Source organism: Papilio machaon, chromosome 18, assembly GCF_912999745.1.
Source record: "Papilio machaon chromosome 18, ilPapMach1.1, whole genome shotgun sequence".
In the NCBI taxonomy this organism is placed as follows: domain Eukaryota; kingdom Metazoa; phylum Arthropoda; class Insecta; order Lepidoptera; family Papilionidae; genus Papilio; species Papilio machaon.
In genome coordinates, this window is record NC_060003.1 from 5,981,334 (window position 1) to 6,005,521 (window position 24,188).

Sequence of the window (24,188 nt, forward strand, 5' to 3'; positions counted from 1 at the left end):
TAATTAGATATATTATGGCACTTGTGTATAAATAATATATAACATTAACTTGTATTTTACATTTCGGCAGTATAAATTATGTAAACTCGCCTAATAAATTCACATGAGACCTCTTTAACATCGAACAATTTAATTTTTAATTACTTTTATTTACACAGGCAACATTTATTAAATTATTTCATTATATTCTGTTAAGATATTACCGTTAGGATCAATATTTTGAAATCATCGCATTTAAAAGGTCTTTTGCAATATGAAAATATTAGGCTCGTTTTACATCGTGTTTATCATAAAGTTCTCTTTACATTATGAATTTTAATGACATTGACAGTTCAATACGTCCAATTACTGACATTACTTACAGCGACTACAGAATATAAAACTAATAAAAACTAGATATTGTAATGGAGAACATTTTTACAATATCCAAATACTGGTGCTATTCTAATGTTAAAATCGCACGGTTTAATTTACATACAATACGATAACGAGTAAAGTATTTATGAACCCGATTGATCGATTATTTTTATTCAATCGAAAAGGACACAAATCGATACATCGATGTAATGTCACCGACGTTTTTAAGACAAAATAAATGCTTTATATTGTTAAAGATTGCATGTCATTTTCGCGTGATTCTTTTATAAAATACATACATCATAAATAAACTGCAATATCATTCAACTAACATATAGGTACATTCATAAAGCTTGTTGCACATGTTTCCGAAACCCTTGACTAAGATTCAGCGATCGATGTCGAGTAAGACGTTTTAAAAGAAATGGTAAGCGTAGGTGGAACGTTAAAAATCAATAAAATCCTCAATAAAGGAAAAATAAAAATTTCCGTTTTGATTTAAATTATCGTTGCAGATCAGAACTAAATTGTCAAATTATAGTTTGAATGTGAACTGAAGAATAAATTAAATTCGCTGAATCCTATAGAAGTTTTATCGTAAACTACGTACAAAAATGCGAGGGTTCTCTAAAACGAATGACACCGCGCTTCGAGTCCATACAATCACAATTAAAGCGTCCATACTCTATACAAAAATCATTTAAAAGCACATATCGCTACCGAACCGAGTATAATAATATAATACACAAAATTGGCTCACTAAAAGTACAAGCGTATGAAATCCTACGTATCTACATTCGGTTGGAACTAAGGGGACAAGAGAATAATAATAATTAAAAAAAAACATCAACTAAAACGTTAACAAAATACGACTTTCTCTATGGAAAATAAATAATTTACAAATTAGATACACGTTTTAAGAACTATCTACTAGTAGTCACTTCATCTCCGTTAATCGTTTATCACTAATTTATTTTTCTGAATTGCCCGAGACAAGCAGTCTTGAATTGATGTGTTATTCGAGAAAATAGCATCTATCGATAGTAACACAAAATAACGTTCCAATTTGTTTTTTTTTTTTACAGAAACAAACCAAGGCCGCTTGTCTCTGGTATTTCGAACTTATAAAAATAGCCAGCCGTCCGCCGCACAATGCCTTACCTATTCCGAAACCAACAAACCTACATTACTCAGTCATATATTTTCAGTCAATTTCTTATGAAATTAATCCCCCAATCATCCAACTAAGTACAAAACCTTTCTACGACTCCGGTTCGCGTCCACAATGCAAAGAAACAACCATAGAGGTAGTATAGTGATGTACTTTCGAACTGTTAAAAATGGTTCTGACAGTTCGAAAGTACGTCAATTTTCTTTAAATACAGAGGAAACTAGATTGAGCGGGAAAATTTAATAAATGAACCGGATAATATCTTATGGTGTCTATTATTTAATCAATTTGTTTTTATTGAAATAGAAATCTTACAGGTTTGATGTGAAAGTTGAAATGTTTTTGACATTCACATGACACCAGGGCACGTGGGCACGGACAGGAATCCTATAGCTAACCCTAACACAGTTCCTTACCAAACGATAATCTTGACACATTTCAAATTTTTTCATTCGATTAAATTTACTATTACTTTATCAATATCATCTACGTTAATAATTTCATGACAAGTAACAGTAACTAAGACAATTGGAATCTTGCCGATAAACCTACATTTTAAAGCGAACTAGGAATATAAATTGAGATAGATAATTTCAGTAGCTTTGGTAGAATAATATCATTTTGTTATTGTTACACGTTGCTGCTCAGACATCGATTTGTTCATATGATGCGATAAGATTGAGTATTTCATTACATTTAATATACAAAATAATCATAATACTCGAAGCAACCTCGGCCTTGAAGCGGCGAAACGGGTCACCGGCGCACTGATTTCAAATTTACAAACGGGATTGTCCAAATCGGGGATCGCCGCTTGGGACTGGTCGTGTGAAAAAGTTCCATCCATAACCTGTTTTGTTACTTATCATATTTACAAGTTCACATGTCATCTGCATATTAACACAAAAATTGTTTGTTTCGGATAATTCAATGATATGATGGCAAATTGACCGGGCGGTGACCGCTGTTTCGCCGCCCTGCGCTAGAGTATAAGGTCGGCTAGTGGTCCGGGGAGTGGAGTGTGTGCGGGGCGCGAGAGGCGGAACGTCGGTATTGTGCGAGCGCGACGGCGGCGCCTAGGAGCAGCGGGCTCACGCGCGGCCGACCGCCTCCTGCGCGGTCGCCGACCGAAAAAACTCTGCATCGGTGGTAGACATGGTCGACATGGTCGATTCGTCCCAAGTCACCTCCGTCGTGGTGGTCGTGCCGTTGTCGTGTTTTCTCCTACCCTTGGGATGCCGCTGCTTCTTCTTCGGATCGTTCGCTTTCTTGTGCTTGCGCTTGTGCCTCATGTTCTGCTTCTGCAGACGTTTGTGGCAATTCCTGTGGAAGGGCGGCGGGCGCTTCAGTTTGCCGCGGTGCCGGCGCGGAGGGCATTGCGACTGCCGCGGCCCATCCCAGCGCGTCGTCAGCGTGAGCGCGTACCCCGAGAGGTTTCCGAGCGGCCGACTGACGGGGATCTGCGTTCGGCGTGACCTACCGCGGTTGTCGAGCGCTAGGTATGTCTTCTTGCCGGCGCGGATCCGCGAGTACGTGTTGTAGTTGTTCTCCTCTATGTGCTCTTCGAACACGCAGTCGTCCGACAGATCCTTCTGAAACAAACGAATATTACGTTTACAAATCTTCACCCTCCATACACACATTTACGTCATCCAATAAACTGTCAAACATCATACATGACAGGATCATATCCAAAACATTACCAAGATGTCTCGTCATCTCAAATGTTTCATTTTAGATCGTGATCCGTTGCTTATCCACTAACAGTATTGCAACTGGTAAAATGTCTTCATCTCAAATATTTTGTAGAAAATCAGAACCCGTTGCAAAGCAGCAAAATATTCTAACTGGTAACCCCTATTCTCAAACAATTTATGAACTGCTATACAAGTGTATTTCCTTTATTCAGACATAAATTGTCAATTTATCTATACAATTCAGTGACCAAACATAGTACTGGAGATTAAACAGAATGAATTTGTCGCGCACAAGTCACTTATTAACGTCGGTCCGACATTCAACAGTTGTAAGCAGGCGAGCTTTCAATGTTGCCTTTCTAAACACGTCCCATTATCAATATCTAAGGAGAGTTTCAACAGAGCTATTCGTGTTTGTTGGCCACCGGCTCGATTCACCAGCTAATAGGTAGAATACATCATATCGCTGTATAAGGACCGACAATTTGAAACTTTAAATTGCTACCATCCTTTTAGGACGAACGCCGACTGTGCTAAACTATGAATACAGACAAATAAAATGAGCGAAAAAACTAAAAATGTTAGAATACGTTGCAGATAGATAATAGACAGACATAATTGACAGAGATAATTGACGGATTATATGGAACTTAAGGTCGTTAGGTTATATACTAACGAAAATATAATTAAAGATTATTTTTATAGTTTGATCCAAATCAAACTTGGACAAGATTGTTTGAACTCTGATAATTAAAAATTATTAATTTCAGATATTATTCATACAAAATACGTTCCAAATACCGTACCAACGCGTTAGTTATGTGAAGTACTTATCTTATTAGCTTCAATTGGCGTAGTAAAAGTACACGATGCATCGCCTTTGGGTACACTTCAAATTGTCCAATAATATGCCATTAGTAATTGACGCATTAAATTCTATTCTGCAGTCTATTGGTTGGCGGTACGCCGTTGGTGCAATAGTTGGATGATTTATAACTAGGGTTGCCATCTCTAAGGGTATGCGTGCATATAAAGCGCCAATGCATAATGGTAATCCGTACGTTTAATACGGATTACTGAAATAGCGGTCGTGAGATCGGATTCCGACATTCGACTATTCTCGTGAACCAGCCAAGCTATGCTAACACAAGCTTTGAGCTTATTTTGAGTGGTTACGAATTATATTGGTGAATAAAAATACTCTCCTAATAAAATAAAAAAAAAAGTGAGCCGTAATGGGACGTCTGGCAAATGTGAAACATGTATACCTCAGTATAGCATGGCGACCCGTCGCCACGGCAAGCGTCGCCACGCCAACAATTCGGTTTACAAGTGAGCCTATAGATGTTTCACATCAAAATTAACCACTTATATTGTCACAGATTCTTACGTATTCCTCGGTAGAGAGATGTCCTGATGAAAAGTCTCTGATTAAGATGACGTTAAACAATTGAGTGTCGTTTTTTTGTTGTAATTTTTCGGGTTTATGTTAACAGGTTGGCAGCCCTATTTATGACGTCAGTAATTTGTAATATCGGAAGCATCGCGTTAACCAGGGGATCGATTTATGAAATCAGTCTGCTTCGAGTCCGGCCCACGCGGAATTGCCCAGCGCTTTGATTCATGCTGAATTCATTTATGCGTTAGTTTAGTTTATAACTTTATTTAAATTAAAATATTTGTGTAATCTAATCTAAAATAAGATTTATATTAAACAGATGAGTCTTTACCTAAAATACCTTAAACGTCGAATTCTTATAGTTTTACTTGTCTAGTTGTTGAAATTCGATGGTATTCCAGATAACTCAGGAATAAAGACTCAATTAAAAGTTTCTAAATAAACTATGTACTATGTTAATAATGACAATGAATTAGTGTCAACCTACACATAAATAAAACAACAAGCCAACACAAAGTTCACGGATTCTATCAAGTAAACGCATACATTTTTAAACGGCGAGTCATAAAATTAAAAGTCACTTTATTTCACATACGCATATTGTGTTACTCGGGCGCTCACAATAATTCTAAAACTGTATAGTGTTACAGAATTAACATTATTCTTTTTTCACATCACTTCGTTGTCTCAGAATCAATATGTAACCGTGAAAGTGTTAAAATGGACAGTTTATAGTCTTTCTAGATTGAAGAAAAATGCGAACTAAAAATTTTATCATTTCAATCTTAAGTAATTGTTTTCTGAGAGTTAGTACTGTTTGAAATATCACAAAGCAACTTTCATAATTTGACAATTTATTCTATCCCGGTTTCATATAAATTAGTAGTTTGTGAAATTATGAATAATAATTAACAATCGCTAGTCAGATTAAAAAAAAACCGTTGTTTACTATTTTATGGTGACAATATAGTATTTATACAGTTGGAAGCTACTCGTAGTTCGACATTGGTATCTGAAGGGAATATATGACATGGTCTTTACCACCCATGGAGATACCTCGCGGATGGCATTAGTTGCACAGTGCAATTTCATTACGTACCGCTAGGTGGCGCTAACGCACGTCACAGACTAAAATTTCATACAACTTTTACTCAACAATTCTGTTCTTTTGGTTAGCGCCCTAATGGGGCCACACTGATCGTTGGTTTTTAAAACTAAAATCCTTAAAAAAAACATATCGTCATCCCTGTCATTATCTTTTACAAAACAAAAATAACAATAATTTATACAGAGGTTTTGGTCCCAGATACACACACAAAACACACTTCGTACACTTTGGAATACCAGGAAGTACATGCCAGGAGCTTTCGGTCTCAATCGGTAGTACTAGTATCAAACAAGTAAGCTGTACGTCATTTTTAGGTTTCGAGATTGACCGCGGTCTCACGTGGGGCTCGCACTTAGACAAGTTATGCGCTAAATTAGGCGCCGCGTGCTTCGCATTGCACCGGCTCGCGCGAGTCGTCCCCGCTGATGTCGTCCGCACCTGCTATTTCGCGACCGTACACTCGCTGCTGCAGTACGGCACCGAGCTGTGGGGGCGCGCGGCCGACAGGGAACGGGCATTCCGAATGCAAAAACGCGCGGTTAGGGCGATCGCTAGGGTACCGCAAACGACTTCGGCAAAACCGTTTTTTATTTCAAACAAGATCTTAACATTGCCGTCGTTAGTTATTTTCCAGGTGGCGATGTTCACCCGTCAAATGCTACGCGACTTTAAAACGCAAAAGGAATCCGGTAGCAGCAGTATGAATACTCGCGGCGCGGACAAGCTAGCTCCAGTGGCGCATCGACTGGCTAAGACGGAGAAGTCGACTCACGTCATGGGGCCTGCTGTCTACAACCGCCTGCCGGAGCACGTCACAGCGGCTACCAGCCTCGCGTCTTTTAAAAATAGACTAAAATCATGGCTTATTCAGAAAGCTCTGTATAGCTACGAAGAATATTTTGACTAAAAATATGCATATATACATATATATATATTAATTGTGTGCTCATTCAAAATATTTGAGTAGTGAGATTTTGTTTTATAAAATAGATATTATAGCTTTTACTTGTATGACCTGTAATTTATATATTACCAATAAAATTGTAATTGTAATTGTAATTGATACAAACGATATTTGACGTTTGTTAATTATTCCCTTGTCTTTTTCAACAATACAAAAATTGTTACAATTGTTCAACAAAAATGAAATAATTTTAGTTTATGAGCTGGTATATTTAAATCTATATGTATTCTGAATTTTGACGATGATTTTTTTATATTACAGTAGCACTAAACTAACTAAGCGTTACATTCGTAAGATTTTAAGATTAGTAGGTGTAGGCAGCTTTAGCATTAGACAGTGCAATTTCTTTACAATAGCCGCATAGGCCTCAGGCATTTTCAAGTAAACTTAACAAGATCTTTATTTAAACTATAAAGTTATTAACACGTTAACTGCGGATTGAGGCAGGATAGGCCCAAAGCGTGACTTCTCGCTGGTGCGGCAGTCAAAATCGGGTTGTTTCGCTCTGTGCGGGAGGCTCCTAGATCAGTATTTCTATGAGTACGACAGAAACAAATATATAGAAATGTTTCTCTTGCGATATCTAGCCCAATGGCGTAATTAGATAAAAATGAGGTCCCACAGGCCCCAAACGCACTGAAAAGAAATTAATTACGCCTAGTGCGGATTGAGGTCAAATCTATCTCAAAATTTGTAGGCCTCATGGCCGCACTGCACGAAGCGCGGGCGGCGCGGGCGCCGCGCATCCTAGCTTAGTGTTGTGGAAAGTTTCGATAACGTTTCGAGTTTCGAGGACGTTTTGGCAGGATTTATTAAAGATTAAGCGTAGAACTTTATTTTAAAATCCTTAACGTTTTAAACCAATAATGGTACTTCATCTGACTTATTTGAAAATGTTTATTGGAGTTATGAGAAACTATGTTGACCTCGGTAAAAATTTTACTTATACCATACAAAACCTAAATTACTGCAACTTTGAATTTTAAGGGGGTGGCCTGTGTCTATGATGAACCAAAAGTGCATAAATCGGACACAGAATGTATTTACGAGCCAGAAACACAACACTAAAAGCCAAGCTACTATTAACTAATTCTACTTAAATAGCACGATTAGTACGTCTTATACTTAATATAATATTCGCACGCACGCACATTCACCACTAACAATACTCAATTATCATCATTATTTTGTTTTGCACATGGGTGTTGCCTTAAAATGTGTGCTCAGTTGTGGATTATTCTTCACTGTTATTTTAAGCAAGTCACAGTTCCATTCGAAGTTTAGTCCATAGTGGCAATTTTTACCATTGTGTGCTGATCATCGTTTATGTACAGAGAACGTTGAATGTTTTTGCTGATGATCTAAAATATATATTTTATTCCAAGATTTCCTATCGGCAGATGTGCTGATCATTTGTTCCAAAGAGGTGGTCAAAGAAAGCGCTGCGTAGGTTGTTACGAAAAATTAAGATTGACATTGAATGGCACGCAAGCTGCTAAGAAAACTAAAAAATTTGTGACTTTTTGTGTCCAGTGTGACAAATCTTTTTGTTTACCATGTAAAACATTTTCAGTGATTAATACTCAATAAACATTTATCGTAACTACAACTCTCTTTTAATCCCATCACTAGTCGAGGCATTAATTGACCTTCCTTTCAGTGCGATTTGAGGCAGAACCGATGACAAATTTTTAATTTTACTTTATTCATTAACGAAACGTCCTAACTCCAGGCGAAGCTAGATTCATATTATGCACATATTTAAGTTCATAAGAGTGAAGTTTCAAGCAAATATCGTTTAATTTGGATTTTTTTAAAATGTTTTTCGAAAACATAATTTTGTGAGGCAGGAGAGGCCTCAATAGCACTGTAAAAAAGTTCAACTTTGCCACGAACAGGCCTCAAACGCACTGGCTGAAAGTTCCGCCAAAATGGCCTCGCAGTTAACGTGTTAAACTAATTTAATTCAGTTATTTAGGTTTACAAGATAATTTCGTATAACTCTAATGGATTTTTATTAATTCATGTCATGTCAAATACAATGATATTACGTACGCCATTTTGGTTGAGTGCGAAAAGAGCGGGAACTTTGACAGTTCTTAACATAACATTTTTATATATTTCTGGAATACCTAATATATATTAATATTAAAATGAATTAAAATCTAATATATAAAATTCTCGTGTCAAAGTTTTCGTTGCCATACTCCTCCGAAACGGCTTGACCGATTTTGATGAAATTTTGTGAGCATATTCAGTATTACAGGTCTGAGAATCGGCCAACATCTATTTTTCATTTTTTTTAACTGCGCGCGGACGGAGTCGCGGGCGACAGCTAGTTTCTTTATAAATCTAAAAAGTGTATCTAAAATGTGGAATTCCAAATTGCCAATGATTTTAAAGCAAGGTGTATTTAAACAGTTTAATCCAATTAAGCCAGTGTTGTTTCCGTCAAAATATTACAGCAGACTTTCGTTATCTTATCGCAAAACTATTAGACCCCATTTCCAATAATAGCCGTGGTCCTGCTTAGAATATTGGTCTATAAAGCGGGTAAAGTGAGAATCAAAGATAAAACTTAGTGATTAATTCATTTTAGTTATCGATAAAATCGTTCGATAATTATCGATAGTTAAGATTTTTAAGGATAAGAATTTCTTACTAATTAAATTCGGATATACGTTAATTGAAGTTTTTGGTCTTTATTTTAAGATCATTTGTTATATGTCCAACGGTAAAGATTTAAAGTAGAAACATTTTCTTAAAATACTACAGTTACCGGAAGTTTTTTTTCTTGTTTTATAATTTTTTATTAGTTTAATTAAAACATTGTATATTATTTATATAAAATCGTGCATTTAAATTGATTTTAAATGAAATGAAATATAAACTACAGTTAACTATTTTATTTATATTTTATCTTATAAAAGGCAAAAGATTCCATGCTTACGTACTTTATTACATATTAAGTATTAATCAAAATTTGAATTACATGCAATGTAAAATTTACAATCCCCAATATATTCAAAGAGTTACAGAGATATGTAAATTTTGCTACTCATAAAGCTTACATAAATGTCGTGTGATAAATTCCGCGAGCCGTGGGTCAGGTGTGAACCTACTGGTAAGTCGATAATAAAGATAGATTATCGATAACCTACGGCAAAGCACAGCACGTCACTAGTGGTTAGGGATGGGTTATCGTTGTCGATATCTTTATGCGTTCAGAACAATCAATAGAAGTTGTTTTAATTGTAAAATATACGAAATATAGCAATAGGATTTGAATGACTGTTTTAACAGTGTTAAATCTCGTCACCTGAAAATAAGGTGTGAATTAAAGATAACTATTTGTTAAAGAAGAAAGAACTCTACTCATTATCCCTCTGTTTTAAGCTCATTCAATGTAGTTTAAGTCCACCAAATTGATTTATCATTCGTCATTTCAGTAGTCACTTCTGAGAGCTACCCCTAACAATGAATTTAGCTTCGATTCGTATGAATTTATATTCCTAAATCAAATACGATACCAATAAGTTACCAAAATAAAAGAAGCACTCAAACAGTTGGAGATATTTTACCATCAATATTTACATCGGAACACGACAGAAATCTGTTACAATTACTACTTACCATCTAAATTAGTGTGGTAGTGTTTAATTTACGGGTTTCCCGCGTCGTTTGCTCGGTAATAAATACGTCAATTACGACGACACTCCCCGGACAGATTTACCGCGGCTGACAGTCCGCGACATTCGAAAATATTGTCATACACAACTCTTGTGAAGTATCAAAAAGATGTAGACGCTCTATAGAATTTATATGGTTCAGATAGTGCGGTTTTTTATTCTTAAATATAAAGTTAGAGTTAGATAATTAAGTCATTGTTAAGGATTTGTGAGTGCTTTTTATTTGCTTAACGATTTAAAATAATTGAAAGAATTAATAAACTGCGGCTGATATTTGTATTTTTTTGTTGTTCAAATACATATTGTCATAGTAATCTAATGCTAAAAGGTGCAATAAAGTAATTTGTCGTGTCTACAAGCTTCTTAATCAATGTAAACTAGTGATGGGAAAGGACCATTCTAAGTCGCAGTCCATATTATTTACGATATCATGTAATTACTGATGACGACGCCATGGGTTGCCGCAATTAAAACGTCTATTAAAATTTCTGTTTTATAACGGTTTGTAATATGATGTGTTGTTATTATTTCTTTTTATAAAATGTTCGTTTTTTTACTTACGAGTCAAAAAAAAAACTGTAGCCGAAAATATTAGAAAACTAACAAACTGTAACTAATCCATTGCACTTTAATTAAAAATAAAAACGTCTAATTAGTTTCAGTACGCAACTGACAGAAAGTAAAAATAAAAATCCCTTTCAACTAAGTATTTTTTTAGCCAGAGACAAGCATAAAAATTGATGATGCATCAAACAGTGGCTGTATGCAGAACATCATTTGCCTTTTGAGTTTTGTAATTTAAAAAAATCATTCTATGGCGGACGCCAATCTAAACTCGCCATCTTTGTTTCCCAGAAATGAGTTATGGGAGATGGATGTTGCATAATTCCAGGTATTGTATACTTCTGTCAAAGTTCCCGCCAAAAAGGGTTACTTGAGAATTCCCGGCATATTTTATTTAGTCTAGCTGTCGTCTGCGAATCTAGTGTGAATATACGAGGGCGATATTCCAATCAGGATATAGGCGAAATTCTTTGGTTTTATTTATTTATTATTTAATTGCTGATTGTTATCGATGGGAAGGTATTCGGCAAGATAAGTTACGAGTTTCTTTGGCCTATTTTTCGAAGGCGTTTGATCGCAGTTTTTAGTTAACAGGATAATTCGTTGTTTTTGTATCTGCTTATGAATTATTAAGACAATATGAGTTGATGAGTTTGCCTTTAAATTCATAGACTTTGATTATGTTATTAAATTTTATAAGAATAATTTTTTTGCACCTTGAGTGTTGTATTATAATAGATTAAGATCAAAAATAAAATAACTTAAAATTAAATAGCAAGCAAAAAAGGCGTTATTTTTATAGCGTTCCGTGAGATATGTTAGTTGTCTTAACTAGTGATTATCTTGGTTATATTCCTGATTAGCGAATATGTTAATAGCAGTAATTTGTAAAACTAATAATAAGCCGATTTCGATTTAATAATGGGTGTTCTGTGTTTTTGCCGCCCGTCTCGTCAGTTGCTCTTGAATTATTTATCGGTTGCCAGTGTTTCGGCAAGAATACTTGGTGTTTGTTTAATGGTATTATATTATGTTTGTTTCGTCAATAATCCGATACATATCGATGATCGAATCGTTTTTTTTTCTAGATTAACAAGCAGCGGCTTTGAACGCTATTAACTTTTTGCTTCACTGCACGTTACATTGTTAACGTCTTGTAAATAATAAATACGCATTTATAATGTCGGATTTGTAATTTTTGAGTGACTTGATTTGTGTTGTTGGCTTTTTATTCTTTTTGTCAAAGAATAAACTTTGGCTTAGTTTTTTTTACTTTTAAAAAATTGCGATAGTTGCTAATGCTTTGTGAATACAAATTCCCGGTACATAGCAGTATATCAAAAAGTGCAGATTATATTTGCTATTTAATTAAATGCGATTAATTTAAAAATGAAAACTACTCTACAATTGTCTTGGCTTTAATTTGTTTTTTCCGTTGGGTGCTCAGTCTGCGTTCAGTTTTTGCCATTGACACTAACTGTCAAGCGAAAGTTTGTTATTTTAAAATCAAGAAAATCTCACTTAGACGTGTCAATAAAAACAACACGGTCAATTTCAGACTGACAAGTTTTTATAACCACTTTTTCGTCACACATAATTTGAAATGCTGTATCGCCATGTATTATTTTTTCCACTCTAGGACAAAAGGCGTAAAACAAAAATAAAAGGATTATATGGAGATAAAAGTTTACGATCGGATAGTGTCATTGTTGCCGCTAACGCGTCGCCTTTATGGGAATTTAAAATCTCTGGTAATATTATGTCGCGGCGAGACACCAGCGCCCTCTAGTGTGAAGTTATTATAATGTAGTTATCGTGTTCGCATCGCTTCACTAAACAAAAAAAAAAACTTTAAAACGTAAACGTCACATCATTATATCATTGCAGGTTAAGTGACAGAACGACCAGCGTACATATTTTGGCTGTAAGTTTTTTTTTTACGAATTAGTTACGAGAAAAATTGGGATATTTGTCCCCCATATACAACACGACATGTTACAATTTCAATATTAGCTGTCGTCCGCGCGGATTTAGAAAAAAAATAATTTGCCTATGTGTTCTTCCAGACTTTGTTTTATATCTATGCTAAATTTCATCGGGATCTATACAACCTTTTTTGGAGATAGCTTGTAACATACATACATACATACATACATCCGAATAATTGCATTTATAATATTAGTAAAATTATTTAGTTATTAATTCAACATGACAATAAAGGTTTGAATTAAACAACATGCGATCTAATAACGAAAAAGGTACAATAATATTAGTAAATATACGGAAATTATATTTATTATTTACTTATTACAACAACATATAGTACACATAATATGAACTAACTAAACTCAAATTTTCTTATCGACAAGTATGACCTTTTTTTAATAAATTATAGTGACGGGTCTTAACGCTCCCGCTTTATATATCGCTTTAAAGTATCTCAGAGCCCACACTGAACCCGATAGTCGAAAATTCGATATCATTATTAATCATTAATAAATTTATAACGAATAATAATCTCCTAATCTGAGCCCAGTGCAGTCGTAAAGCGGTGCCTTTCGTCCTTTCTAAGAGAATTCCTTACGTCAATAAAACCATCGTAAAATATCAGATCAACGATATTTGTATAAAGTACTACATTCAGCGTTTCAAGTTTTATTTCTTTTAAGGTAAAAATAATATTTGATGATCTGAAATCGAATAATTATAGTAGCAGGAATCGATTTGATTTTTCTATGAATATCTAATTGTCAATGGCTTTGATCCGATTGGAATGTGTCGAAGTGTTCTAAATTTAAATTTAGTTGTTTTTTTTTAATTTTGTATTTTTTTTTAAATTTAAAATAAAAATAGGAATGTAAAATGATTATATAGGATTTATAGAGTTAACAAAAAACCTATTTTCAGCCATTAAATTCCAAATGTCAATATAAAGAGTCACATAAATTAATGTTGAGCAACTAGAAAAAGTAGAAAGATGGCATAGGACAAAAATCAAGGTGCCATAAATAATAGATCATATTAAAACATAAAATAGGGTAAACAATCGTAAATAAAAATTACAATGAAAACACACAATGCGGTCGTTAATTCACATATAAATTATGTCTATTTTGTGAACCGTTTTACACTTTTTTTTTCTACCGCCATAATTTTTTTGTGATGGCAAGACACGGGCGGCGCCTGTGGCGCGGCGAAACCCTTTAGTCTGAATTTAATTTTTTTTTACTTGAAATGTTTTTTTTTTCTATCCATTCAAATCGATATCATTCCCGGCGTTAAAATATTTAAGAGTAGGCGTTATTAATACTATTCGAATTATTATCTTAAGCGCTTTATTACATTACAGATTCTTACTTTCATGACTTATGAAATTGAACTATATTATATTTTATCTGTTGAATAAGAGAAGTAACTGGCTAGTTTGATTCGATATGAATAATATAAACAAAAAATAAAAACATATTCCAAATTTCTTATCCAAATAAGTGGAGCTAAAGAATAATTTATGTAATAAATGGGTTACCTCAAAAACAGCAATAAAAAAAAAACTAAAAGCGAAAACACTGGCATTTAATAAACAGTTATGACAGCAGAAAGAATAAAAAAACCTTGCTTTGGTATTCTGTGAGAGATTAGATTGTGATAATTGAGTGTAGAGGTGAATTGAGAGTTACTAGACAGTCGGAAGCTAATTCTGACCGTAATGCTCGGACATATTCCCACGGGAGACCGTTAAATAGTGCTTAGGATACACAACAATTAAGTAAAGTTTAATTAGCTAATTTTCTTTGCATTCAATTATTAAGTGGTTCCTATATTTTCTGAAGTAAAGCTACGTAGACTTCGTAAAGGACATATGTACATATAAGCAAGGAGTATTTTTTTTAATACTGGCGACGAAAAAAAGATCTGCCATTAAAAAAACTAATAATTGCTTTGCAAGCTATGTTACCCTTGTATACAAATATATACAAGGGTAATATAATCACGGCACTACAAAATGTCGACAATTCATTATTTATATCACCAGTGTAGCACTTCCCTTGAGTAAAGTACGTTCCGTAATTCATTTAGGTGTAGGAGACGATGACGTAACTGGAAGATTATGTATGATGGATGGATGGTCTCGGTGGATGAATATCCCACGAACCAGTCAATGGACGGAGCTAGACGATAATCGAAGCTACTGTCATAATAAAGGGTATATGCTTCCGCACTTAGCATCGATTGAAGATTTATTGACCTGGGATGAGACTGGATGTGAGACTATTTTGTTAACTAGATATATGATAGACAATAACTAGATAGGATGTGTATTATTAAATGCCTAACTGTCGCGTCTACAGACATTGAGTGATCACTGAGTGAGCCTCTTTGGGTACATTTTGTTTGAGATATCGACAGTAAGCAAATGTGCGAAAATAGGTAAGCAAAACTAAATAAATTTGTGTTATCAAGATTTTAATTTAAGAACTAAGGGTTTCATTATTTAAATTTTAATGCCAGATTTATTTTTGTTCAAAGTAGTCTAGACAAATCGACGAAAAGTATTCATCCATATCTTTTAAAAAAAATCTTGGCTGAATCCTGCCATTTGTCTTGTCTAAATAAAACAAAATGAATTATAGATAATAAAAATTTATTCTATTACAGAAAGTATTCATGATTATCATTTAATAAGTAAAAGAGCAGTCCTTTTAAGGATATACAAGTTGCTGTCACTTCATAAAGATTTAGAATAACAACAGTATGTACGACAAAAGATTCAGATTAAAAACTTTTTAGAATACTTGAATTTGACAAATTAGATCCTTTTTATAATCTGTTGTTAGCTGTCAACTAACTGTAAATGTCCAGTACTGAGAGGAAAGGATAACGGATCATTTATTATTCAACAATTATAATGGGCCACTCGCTCTATCTTGTTAAAACCAAGACGTTCTTAAATAGGAACACCCAAGCAGTCGCATTATTCTAAAAAAAATCTTTATTTAACCATAGATTTTTCAATGTTGTGACGATTCGTATAAAGAACGTATAATTTATTAGCATATTTAAATTTAGATATTCTTGGAATAAAAATACCGAGATTTTTTTTGAAGAATAGAATAGACTTTCAAAACTTACGATTAAAGATTAAAAAGTATTTTGTTAAATACATATTTATGAGGTTATCTGTCAAAATTTTATTTATAATGCGAAAGTTTTATTATATTAAAACAAAGGGAACGTGTTAGCTAACCTTAACACAATTCGTTTGTTCGTAATGTTTTTTTAACGTTTTATTTTTAATACAGTATTCGTACCTCTATAAATCAGGGAGATCACAAATAGAAAGCGGCCGTAGGCAATAAATTTTTGGTTTTAAATCGATCTAAATCTCTGGAATCCTATATCAATCTGCCATGAATAATAACCTAACTCTATCTGGAGCGTATAAATGCCTCGCATTCCTTGTTATTTTGGTGTTGTATTGTTTTAAGAAAACTTACGACATAAATAAAAAAGCAACGCCCGTCACCTATAGATTCACTCTAGTGGTCATAGATTATGAATTTCGATGCTTTTTGGCAAAGAATATCAACGTTTGTGTTTATAAATGGCCAGTGGTTGTGTAACAAATTTAGATCTTTTGTTATTATTATTTCAACAAATATTTAAAAATAATTTTTACTCTAAACTTTTGATAGTCACTCGTTATTCTACACTAGCTTATGTCCGCGTCGTTTTACTTCAGGATATATTATATGGGTGCCCAATTTCAATGAGATGCCTTGAATCGTTGAGGAGTTATCGAGTAAATATGTGAATCTAACGTATCCAACCGGAACCGTACACATTTCCCGGATTATAGGTAAACATTCAACAAATAAGAAATATGTTTAAAACTGTATACGAGCCATCCATTCTTCAATGGCAGTAGGCGAGCTTAGTGACTAAGGATAACACAGCATCACTTGCACCCTATCTCTGGGCCACACATCTCTATGACAAATCGATCCTCGCTCTAATGAATCGGAAATTCCCTGATTAATGGTGTCACTTCACCCTTATCTTCAAACTGTAAGTGTAGCGCCCACTTTAATGGGATCACCCCAACATCTATGTAACACGACCAATTTCAAATGCACATCACTTTGTTTTATAATGATAATATAAAAGAGGTTTTAAATTTAGGCGTATAACCAACACAATCTTCGTTGATACAATTAGTAGGTGTCAAAATAAAATTTTGAATTACAGGGTCACTTCTACTTCCATTTGATTACGTTAACTTTTAAAGGGCTTCGAAATTATTTATCTCTTTGGTGCAATAAAATAAAACAACGAACTTTCTTAATGCCTTTAAATTTAATGTAATTTCGATGCATTGTCACCTCCTGAAAGTTTAAATAATTTTTTTAAGAATGAGGTTTCATTTGATTTGATTTTTCCCCTTACTTATTGTAGAGTTAAGGTTTCTGAGACCAAAATACCTGTTTAATACATATTGCTATGAATGTTTTGTAAATATGTATGACGATATGTTTTCAGAAACCAACTATTATTCTGTTTAGGACTAATTATTTATGTATAAATTATTTAATTTATTATCTGTAACAATAATTTGATATCAGTTATATTTTTATATCAAATATATCGGAATGCCAGTTCTTATATAATAAGATGACAAACGATCAAGTGGCCACTTAATTTCACATAAACAGCGAAGCCTTCATTGCCCATAGACATCCATAATTACAGACGAGTTGCCTATATAACATTCACAACTTTTATTAACGGCTTTATATTCTTACTAGAAATAAAAAGTTTTATACGGTCTTATCTATTTTGTGTTTCGCATTATATTTGTTTTGTTCAGTTGCAACCCCAGTTTTCTCGTAGTTTAATCTTATGTAGTAAATTATTATCGCTGATTTAATGGTATATGAAAAACAGTGATATTTCCCGAAGAAACAATAACAACTAAGTTTAATATCACGTTCTGCGTAGACGAAAACAAAGTCGTTTATTCTAAATCTAATTTTCTTTATTGCCTTTCGTCTGGGGACTGCATCCGACATAGATAAATGATGTGTAAACCTACTTTATATCTCCCTCCTTTAAAGGATATGTTTCCAAAGCTTCGAATAGATTATTTTCCGCATATAGAAGTGGGACGAGTGTTATTCTTTGATAATTATTATTCTTTGATATTTTACTTTTTATATTTTGAAAGAGGTTTTATAACTTTATATAGTTTTTTTTGGAATTGTCAAAAGTTGCCATGATTCTTATTAAATCAGGGACATATTCTGTATGTATGTTATTGTTCTCTTTGATCAGAGAAGAATTAATATACGCTTATGACATAAAGGTCTATGTTACCGGGTCATAAAATTAAAAAATACACGCATTTGAAGATACCATATGTTTAATTCGTAACAAATTGTTCTTATTTTCACAAAATTGAACGATGTTGTAAACAAGATTTCTAAGTGTATTATTACTTACGGAAGTTTAATCAGTTTGACAAATTGAGAATTTCCATCATTATATGCGACTTCTAATTGATAAAAAGTGTTCGAAGCGTGGAGTTGATCAGGTATGTTGTTTTTTTATATTACGAAGTCTCTAGGCATAAGAAATTGATATTTCAATATTCCAAAACCAACATCTCCGGTCCCCAAATAACTGTTGTTTTTTCTAAACTTTTATAGCCCTTCCCGTAAGTCTGGAGATGCTTATCGAGTCTTGTTTGTGATTTTGTTTATACTTGTGTTTAATTTGTCGCCCTTATATTAGGTTATATTGATAGCTAATTAACTATGGAAAGAGATTTATGTTTAAAAAAATTAATTATATTACAAAATTCTTTATTACTGTGCCTAATTTAATAGTTAAGTTATCCTGCAAACATGGCAAGTTACTATGAAGGACTTAACAACAAAATCCAAGTAAAATTTAAATAAAATGTTACAAGACGTATTTATGTAAATCTAAAATGAATACAAAATGTTTCAAATGTGAACACATGTATTACACACAAAACAATGCTTAAATAAACAACAACACTTTCAAAATGTCCATTCTCAAATTTCTTAAGCATTTATCACAACATAGGAATCGTATAAAAGTAATTTTTTATCAAATAAATCGCATTTCCTTACACAGTCACAATAATATTGACATCGTTTTCTATTCACACGTAATGGTGATCTTAGTGGTCATGTGGGCAGATGGTAAGCAATTACGTCTTGTTACCATCCCGACGTAATAATGTAGAAAAAAAAAAACCTTTTATTATTCCCAAATAAAGATAAGAATAACACACAAGTTCAACTCTAGGCGCGCGTGGGCGATGTAATATAAATAATTTAATGGAAACGAAGTTAAAAAGCCTCCGCCATATTGTATTAGCTTCACTTTACGCCTATTAACAGAAGGGGCGATACATCATCAACGTGTCTTGGGTAAGGGTTGCCAGCAAAAACTACAACATTAAGACATAAATTCGTTAAAAGGAAACAATTCGGATCAAACATGCTACTTAGTTCTAAACTCTATATTTTTTATTTTAGGGCGGTTTATTTATTCCTTTTTAGTAAAAATGTCAAGAATCTTTATTTTTATTAAAGATTATTGAAACGATCTTTACCTGACAAATCATTTCGAAATTGCTAGAAAACTGCAGATTTAAATATCTAGGATTCTAAGATTTAGATTAATAAATTCTGAATGGTCTGTGTTAATGAAATATTACAAGTTATAACATTTCGGTATTGTACTAAAATGTCCAATGAGATTTTTTGTCGTTATGATTGCGTCCGCCAAAATTTTGACAGCTTGACATCGTGCCACCCACAGACAAGTGTTACAAACACAGATTATAACAGATCGTGTGTCAAACAATTCAATTAACAATGCCCTTACGCATTGTAAGAAATCCATTCAAATAAACATTTCGTTAGAAAAAATTCAAGCGATTTTGAGTCTTGTGGATTTGTATTGATCATTTGATAGTTGATTGTTGCTGGCCTTTGAATATAAAGAAACGGACTAAGCAAAGATCTGCCGTAGTAATTTAATTTTGTCACTTTCATGAAGAATAAGGTAAAGATTCATATTTGTGCATATCAAGCTGACAATACGCCTTAATGAATGCATAGGTACTGTTGAAAAAACTTATTAAGATTTTTGTCAGATCCTGTCTTTTAAAAGTCAAAGATTTGATAGTCGATCATTGTTAGTTTGGTGGCAGTTGTTTATTGTTGCGGCAAAGAATAAAATAGGTCATTTATTGTGACGGCTGTGTTCGTTTGTAAGGGTTGGTTAATACTGATTTCGTATCATCATCAATCAAAGTGACGGATCGGTATCCTGTCGTGGTGAAAGTTTAGTGTTGTGCTTCGGTTCTTTGAAGTTTTGTTGTATTGAGAGTCTTTGATCAATCGTAAAAAATTGGTGTTAAGAAATGCTTTATAATATTTATTATGATGAATGTAAATTTAAGAGGTTTTATTAATAGGGTCTTTTGATAGTTAACTTGGTCAGCGTTAGTTCTGGGCTATTTTATATTTAAATGGCCGAAATCAATATTCGATCTTTGAGACCGATCCGTAAATTCTTTTAATTATTTCGTATGAAAGGTACTACAAAAGTTATTCGACACATTGAATCCCTCTCAACTATAGATGCTGTAATGATTTGTTAAATTTGAACCAAATACATTAATAATGCCGCGGAAATGCAAATATGGTTCAAGATCAAATATTGACTTCGACTGTTCTATGAAAAAGCACTTTTCAAATTGGAATTCTCAATATTACTTAATATTATAAATGCGAATGTTTAGATGTATGGATGGATGGATGTTTGTTAGAAGGTATCTTCAGAAGGTCTCAATGGATCTAGATGAAATTTGGCATAGACATAGAACGTAGTCTGGAAGAATACATAGACTACTTATTAATTTTTTTATTCCGCGCAGACGGAGTCGTGGGCGACAGCTAGTAATGAATAAAATGATTAATAAAATAGTTCCGAGTATATAACTAGAACTGTAAGCTAATGAAGCCGTTATACGATTAGTGTTGCCAGATCTTAATCAGCAGCCGTTGGGATGTATTAAAACTAACGATATGGCTTCCGTGTACGTTATTGTGACCATACATCATACAATTCATGGACTTATAATTGAAGTTATAATTTAATCATGTTACTAAATTTTATAATCTGTGTAACATCAGTCTCGGTAAATATTTTTCTTTTAAAAAGACGAATTATTGTAAAATAATGTTATTAATTAATTTTTTGTCATAATAAAATAGAATAGTCAACGTCAGCTCTAACTTCAAGATTTATTTTAATCTATGTTTCTTTTAATTTCAATTCAATCATGTCCTAAATAATTTGGTGGTATGTACACTGTAGTACAAGAGTTGAGCGTTGATAGGCAGTGCGCAGGCGGCGGCTGCGTACTTTCGATCATCGACTGTAAGCTAACGGATCGCATATGGACTAACTCTAACGTAGACATGTTTCATAGGCATTTTATAGCGAATCCTAAACTTGTTAAAGGACAAATCAAATTAATATAAATTGTCAATATAAGAGTACTTATTTATATGGAAAAGGTAAAATAAGTAGAAAAATATTGTAATAGTGAGGGCATTATTTCGTCGTCAGCTCGTGTACCCACCAAGGAGCTCGGAAACTACCCAAATTAAGGGTGTCTAGGCCATGGTCTATCGCGCTGGCTCAATGTCGGTTGGTTGACTCAACACATATCTTAAATTCATAAGAACGTCGGATTAATGTACTTATGAAAATGGAAAATCGAAAAACACATTGTTATGTACATGGCGAGTGATCGAATTTAACCGGTAGATTTTGGTCCGGTACAGTCAAGCGCTTTACAACTGCGCGACCGACGCTGTTCTTTAGTCGACTTCCAAAAGAAGGAGGTTATCAATACGTCTGATTTTTTTAAAATCATAATAATATTATAAATGTGAATGTTTAGATGGATGGATGGATGTTTGTTTGAAGTTATCTTTAGAACGGTTCAATAGATGTTGACGAAATTTAGCACAGAGGTACAAAACACTTGGAAGAACATATAGGCTACTTATTACGTTTTTTACTCAATTCCGCGCAGACGGAGTCGCGGGCGACAGTTAGTATAATACAATACAGTGCCAAAAAAGACTTGTAAGCAATAGTTTGTATTGCAATTTAACGATACATATCACATATCAGGATATGTCATGATTCGGTTCCGTGCAGGAATGCGGGATACGCGTCAATCTAGCTCACAGCGTTATGTGTCAAATTCATTGGAACTGGAAATAGTTCAATTGCTACAAATGTTTGTATGACACAACTTTGTAGTCCGTGTCACGTATCATTCAAACATCCTGTACACATGTCAATCTTTATGTCAATTCTTGGTAATATTGACAACGTAGATCGGTTATTTTTGTTACGTAACATTTCTTGTATTGCATTAGTACTTGTGCCCGCAACTTTGTCCTCGTAAAATTGTGTCTTTGGGTATTATTTACATATTGTTATTTACCACATATTTACAATATTTATATCGAATCAACGGCTTAAAAATATTTCAAGTTTCTAGCTCTAAAAAATGACAATACCTACTTTTATCCCTCCTTCGATCCCAACAAAAGTAGACAATATTCTTCCTCAAGCTTTAGAATATCTGCGTACTACCAAATTTCGTTTTAATCGGTTCAGTACTTTTGGTATTCAAAAATTTACTTCCATCTTGTATGGTAAATTAAGTATTGACTTGATGACACTAGACCAATTTTGTTGAAAAAATGTTATTATTTCTACAAGCGGCGTAGTATGTTGGACTTTAAGAAATTGAAAAAAAAAAAGAAAAATTTCGTTAATAAATGTTGTTGCTTGTACGCAAGCAGTTTTTTTTATATTTTCTATTTTTAGTTATGGGAATCTTACGAAAGAAAAGATAACGCCCATACGATTGTTCTCATGTGACATTTAAATGTGCCCTCTGACCGTTAAGTTGCACGCATTCTGTAATATATTGCTAAGGAATGTCAAGCTCTATCGCCTATCTCTATTGTCTATTATTTTTATTGCAATCACAACTTACTACATTTCATTTAGGATTAGGTGGTAGCAAGTAATTTACACCGTTTAAAATTATAAATTACGTTTAAAAGAAATTATAAATAAACAAAAAACAATGTTAACCAAATGAAATAAACTTTGTTTTTGTAATATAACAAATAAAAAACATTGCATTATGTTAGTTGAAAATAACTTCTGTGTAATCAGTTTTTTTTATCTGGATTCGCCGAAATAGCGAAGCAACCACCTTCTCACTTCCTTCTCCTTCCCTCCTTCCTTCTCACCCATTCCTTATAGGAAAAGGATAGTAAGGGAAAGAGGACTAAAACTATGCCTCCAGCACTAAATCTCATCAGACGAAACGCGGAATTGCTTCGAATTGACTCCTGTATTCTCTGTGGTCATGGTATTGCATTGGGCGAGCCTACCAATTCGTGAAACTGTTCTTGCACGATTACAAAGATGTCAAACTTTACCAAAGACGTTAACAAAACCTTATTTTATTCCAAGTTGTGTATATAATGTATGTGGATGTGTGAACTCACATTAGCGTAGTGGAAGCCGCAGGCGTCCATGCAGAGGTAGAGGCAGGTGGAGACCCCCTGGATCGTCAGGAGGCCGACCTTGTATGTCGCACGCTGAAGTATCGCTGGAACAAAACGCCACATCTTACTATCTTCACGATTTTACATCAATATAAGGCGGCAATCAAGTAAGCAGCTCACCTGAAGACCATGCACGGATATTCGTGAGAACGATTTCCTGACGTCGCGTCGTCGACAAACTTTGTACTAAAAATTATGCAGCGCTTCTACCGGGTGTAAAGCACACCAACAAATCTCATACATTGTTAGACATATTTTGTCGATTACGTTACGAAAGCGCGGGTTGCAAATATTCGTGCTAGGTCCTCAGATGTCAACATCTGCAATATCATAATGTCCATAATTTGCTCTCATGTCCACAATGTGCGAGGATTTTCGCAAACAAAATTGGCTACATAAGCCACATGCGAGCACACCAACGTCAAAACCGGAGTTGAAGACAGTCGCCGTGGCCGATATCGGCCGGGATTACATCATCATCATCATCATAATGTGTTACAGATGGATTGCCTTGCTTTGCTGTACATAGGAG

The 24,188-nt window shown here is 33.9% G+C and overlaps 1 protein-coding gene across 1 annotated transcript in view; it reads right to left on the bottom strand.

The window, feature by feature from the left end:
- Window positions 1-247: 247 nt before the first annotated feature.
- Window positions 248-24,188, bottom strand: part of LOC106707687 (fibroblast growth factor 10) — a 123,695-nt gene continuing 99,754 nt past the window's right edge. Inside the window, exons 2-3 of the mRNA XM_045682223.1 lie at window positions 23,597-23,700; window positions 248-3,120 (exon numbers count right to left, since the gene is read on the bottom strand). Coding sequence (XP_045538179.1) covers window positions 2,620-3,120; window positions 23,597-23,700 — 605 coding nt within the window. The 3' untranslated portion in view covers window positions 248-2,619. The remainder of the gene's footprint in view (window positions 3,121-23,596; window positions 23,701-24,188) is intronic.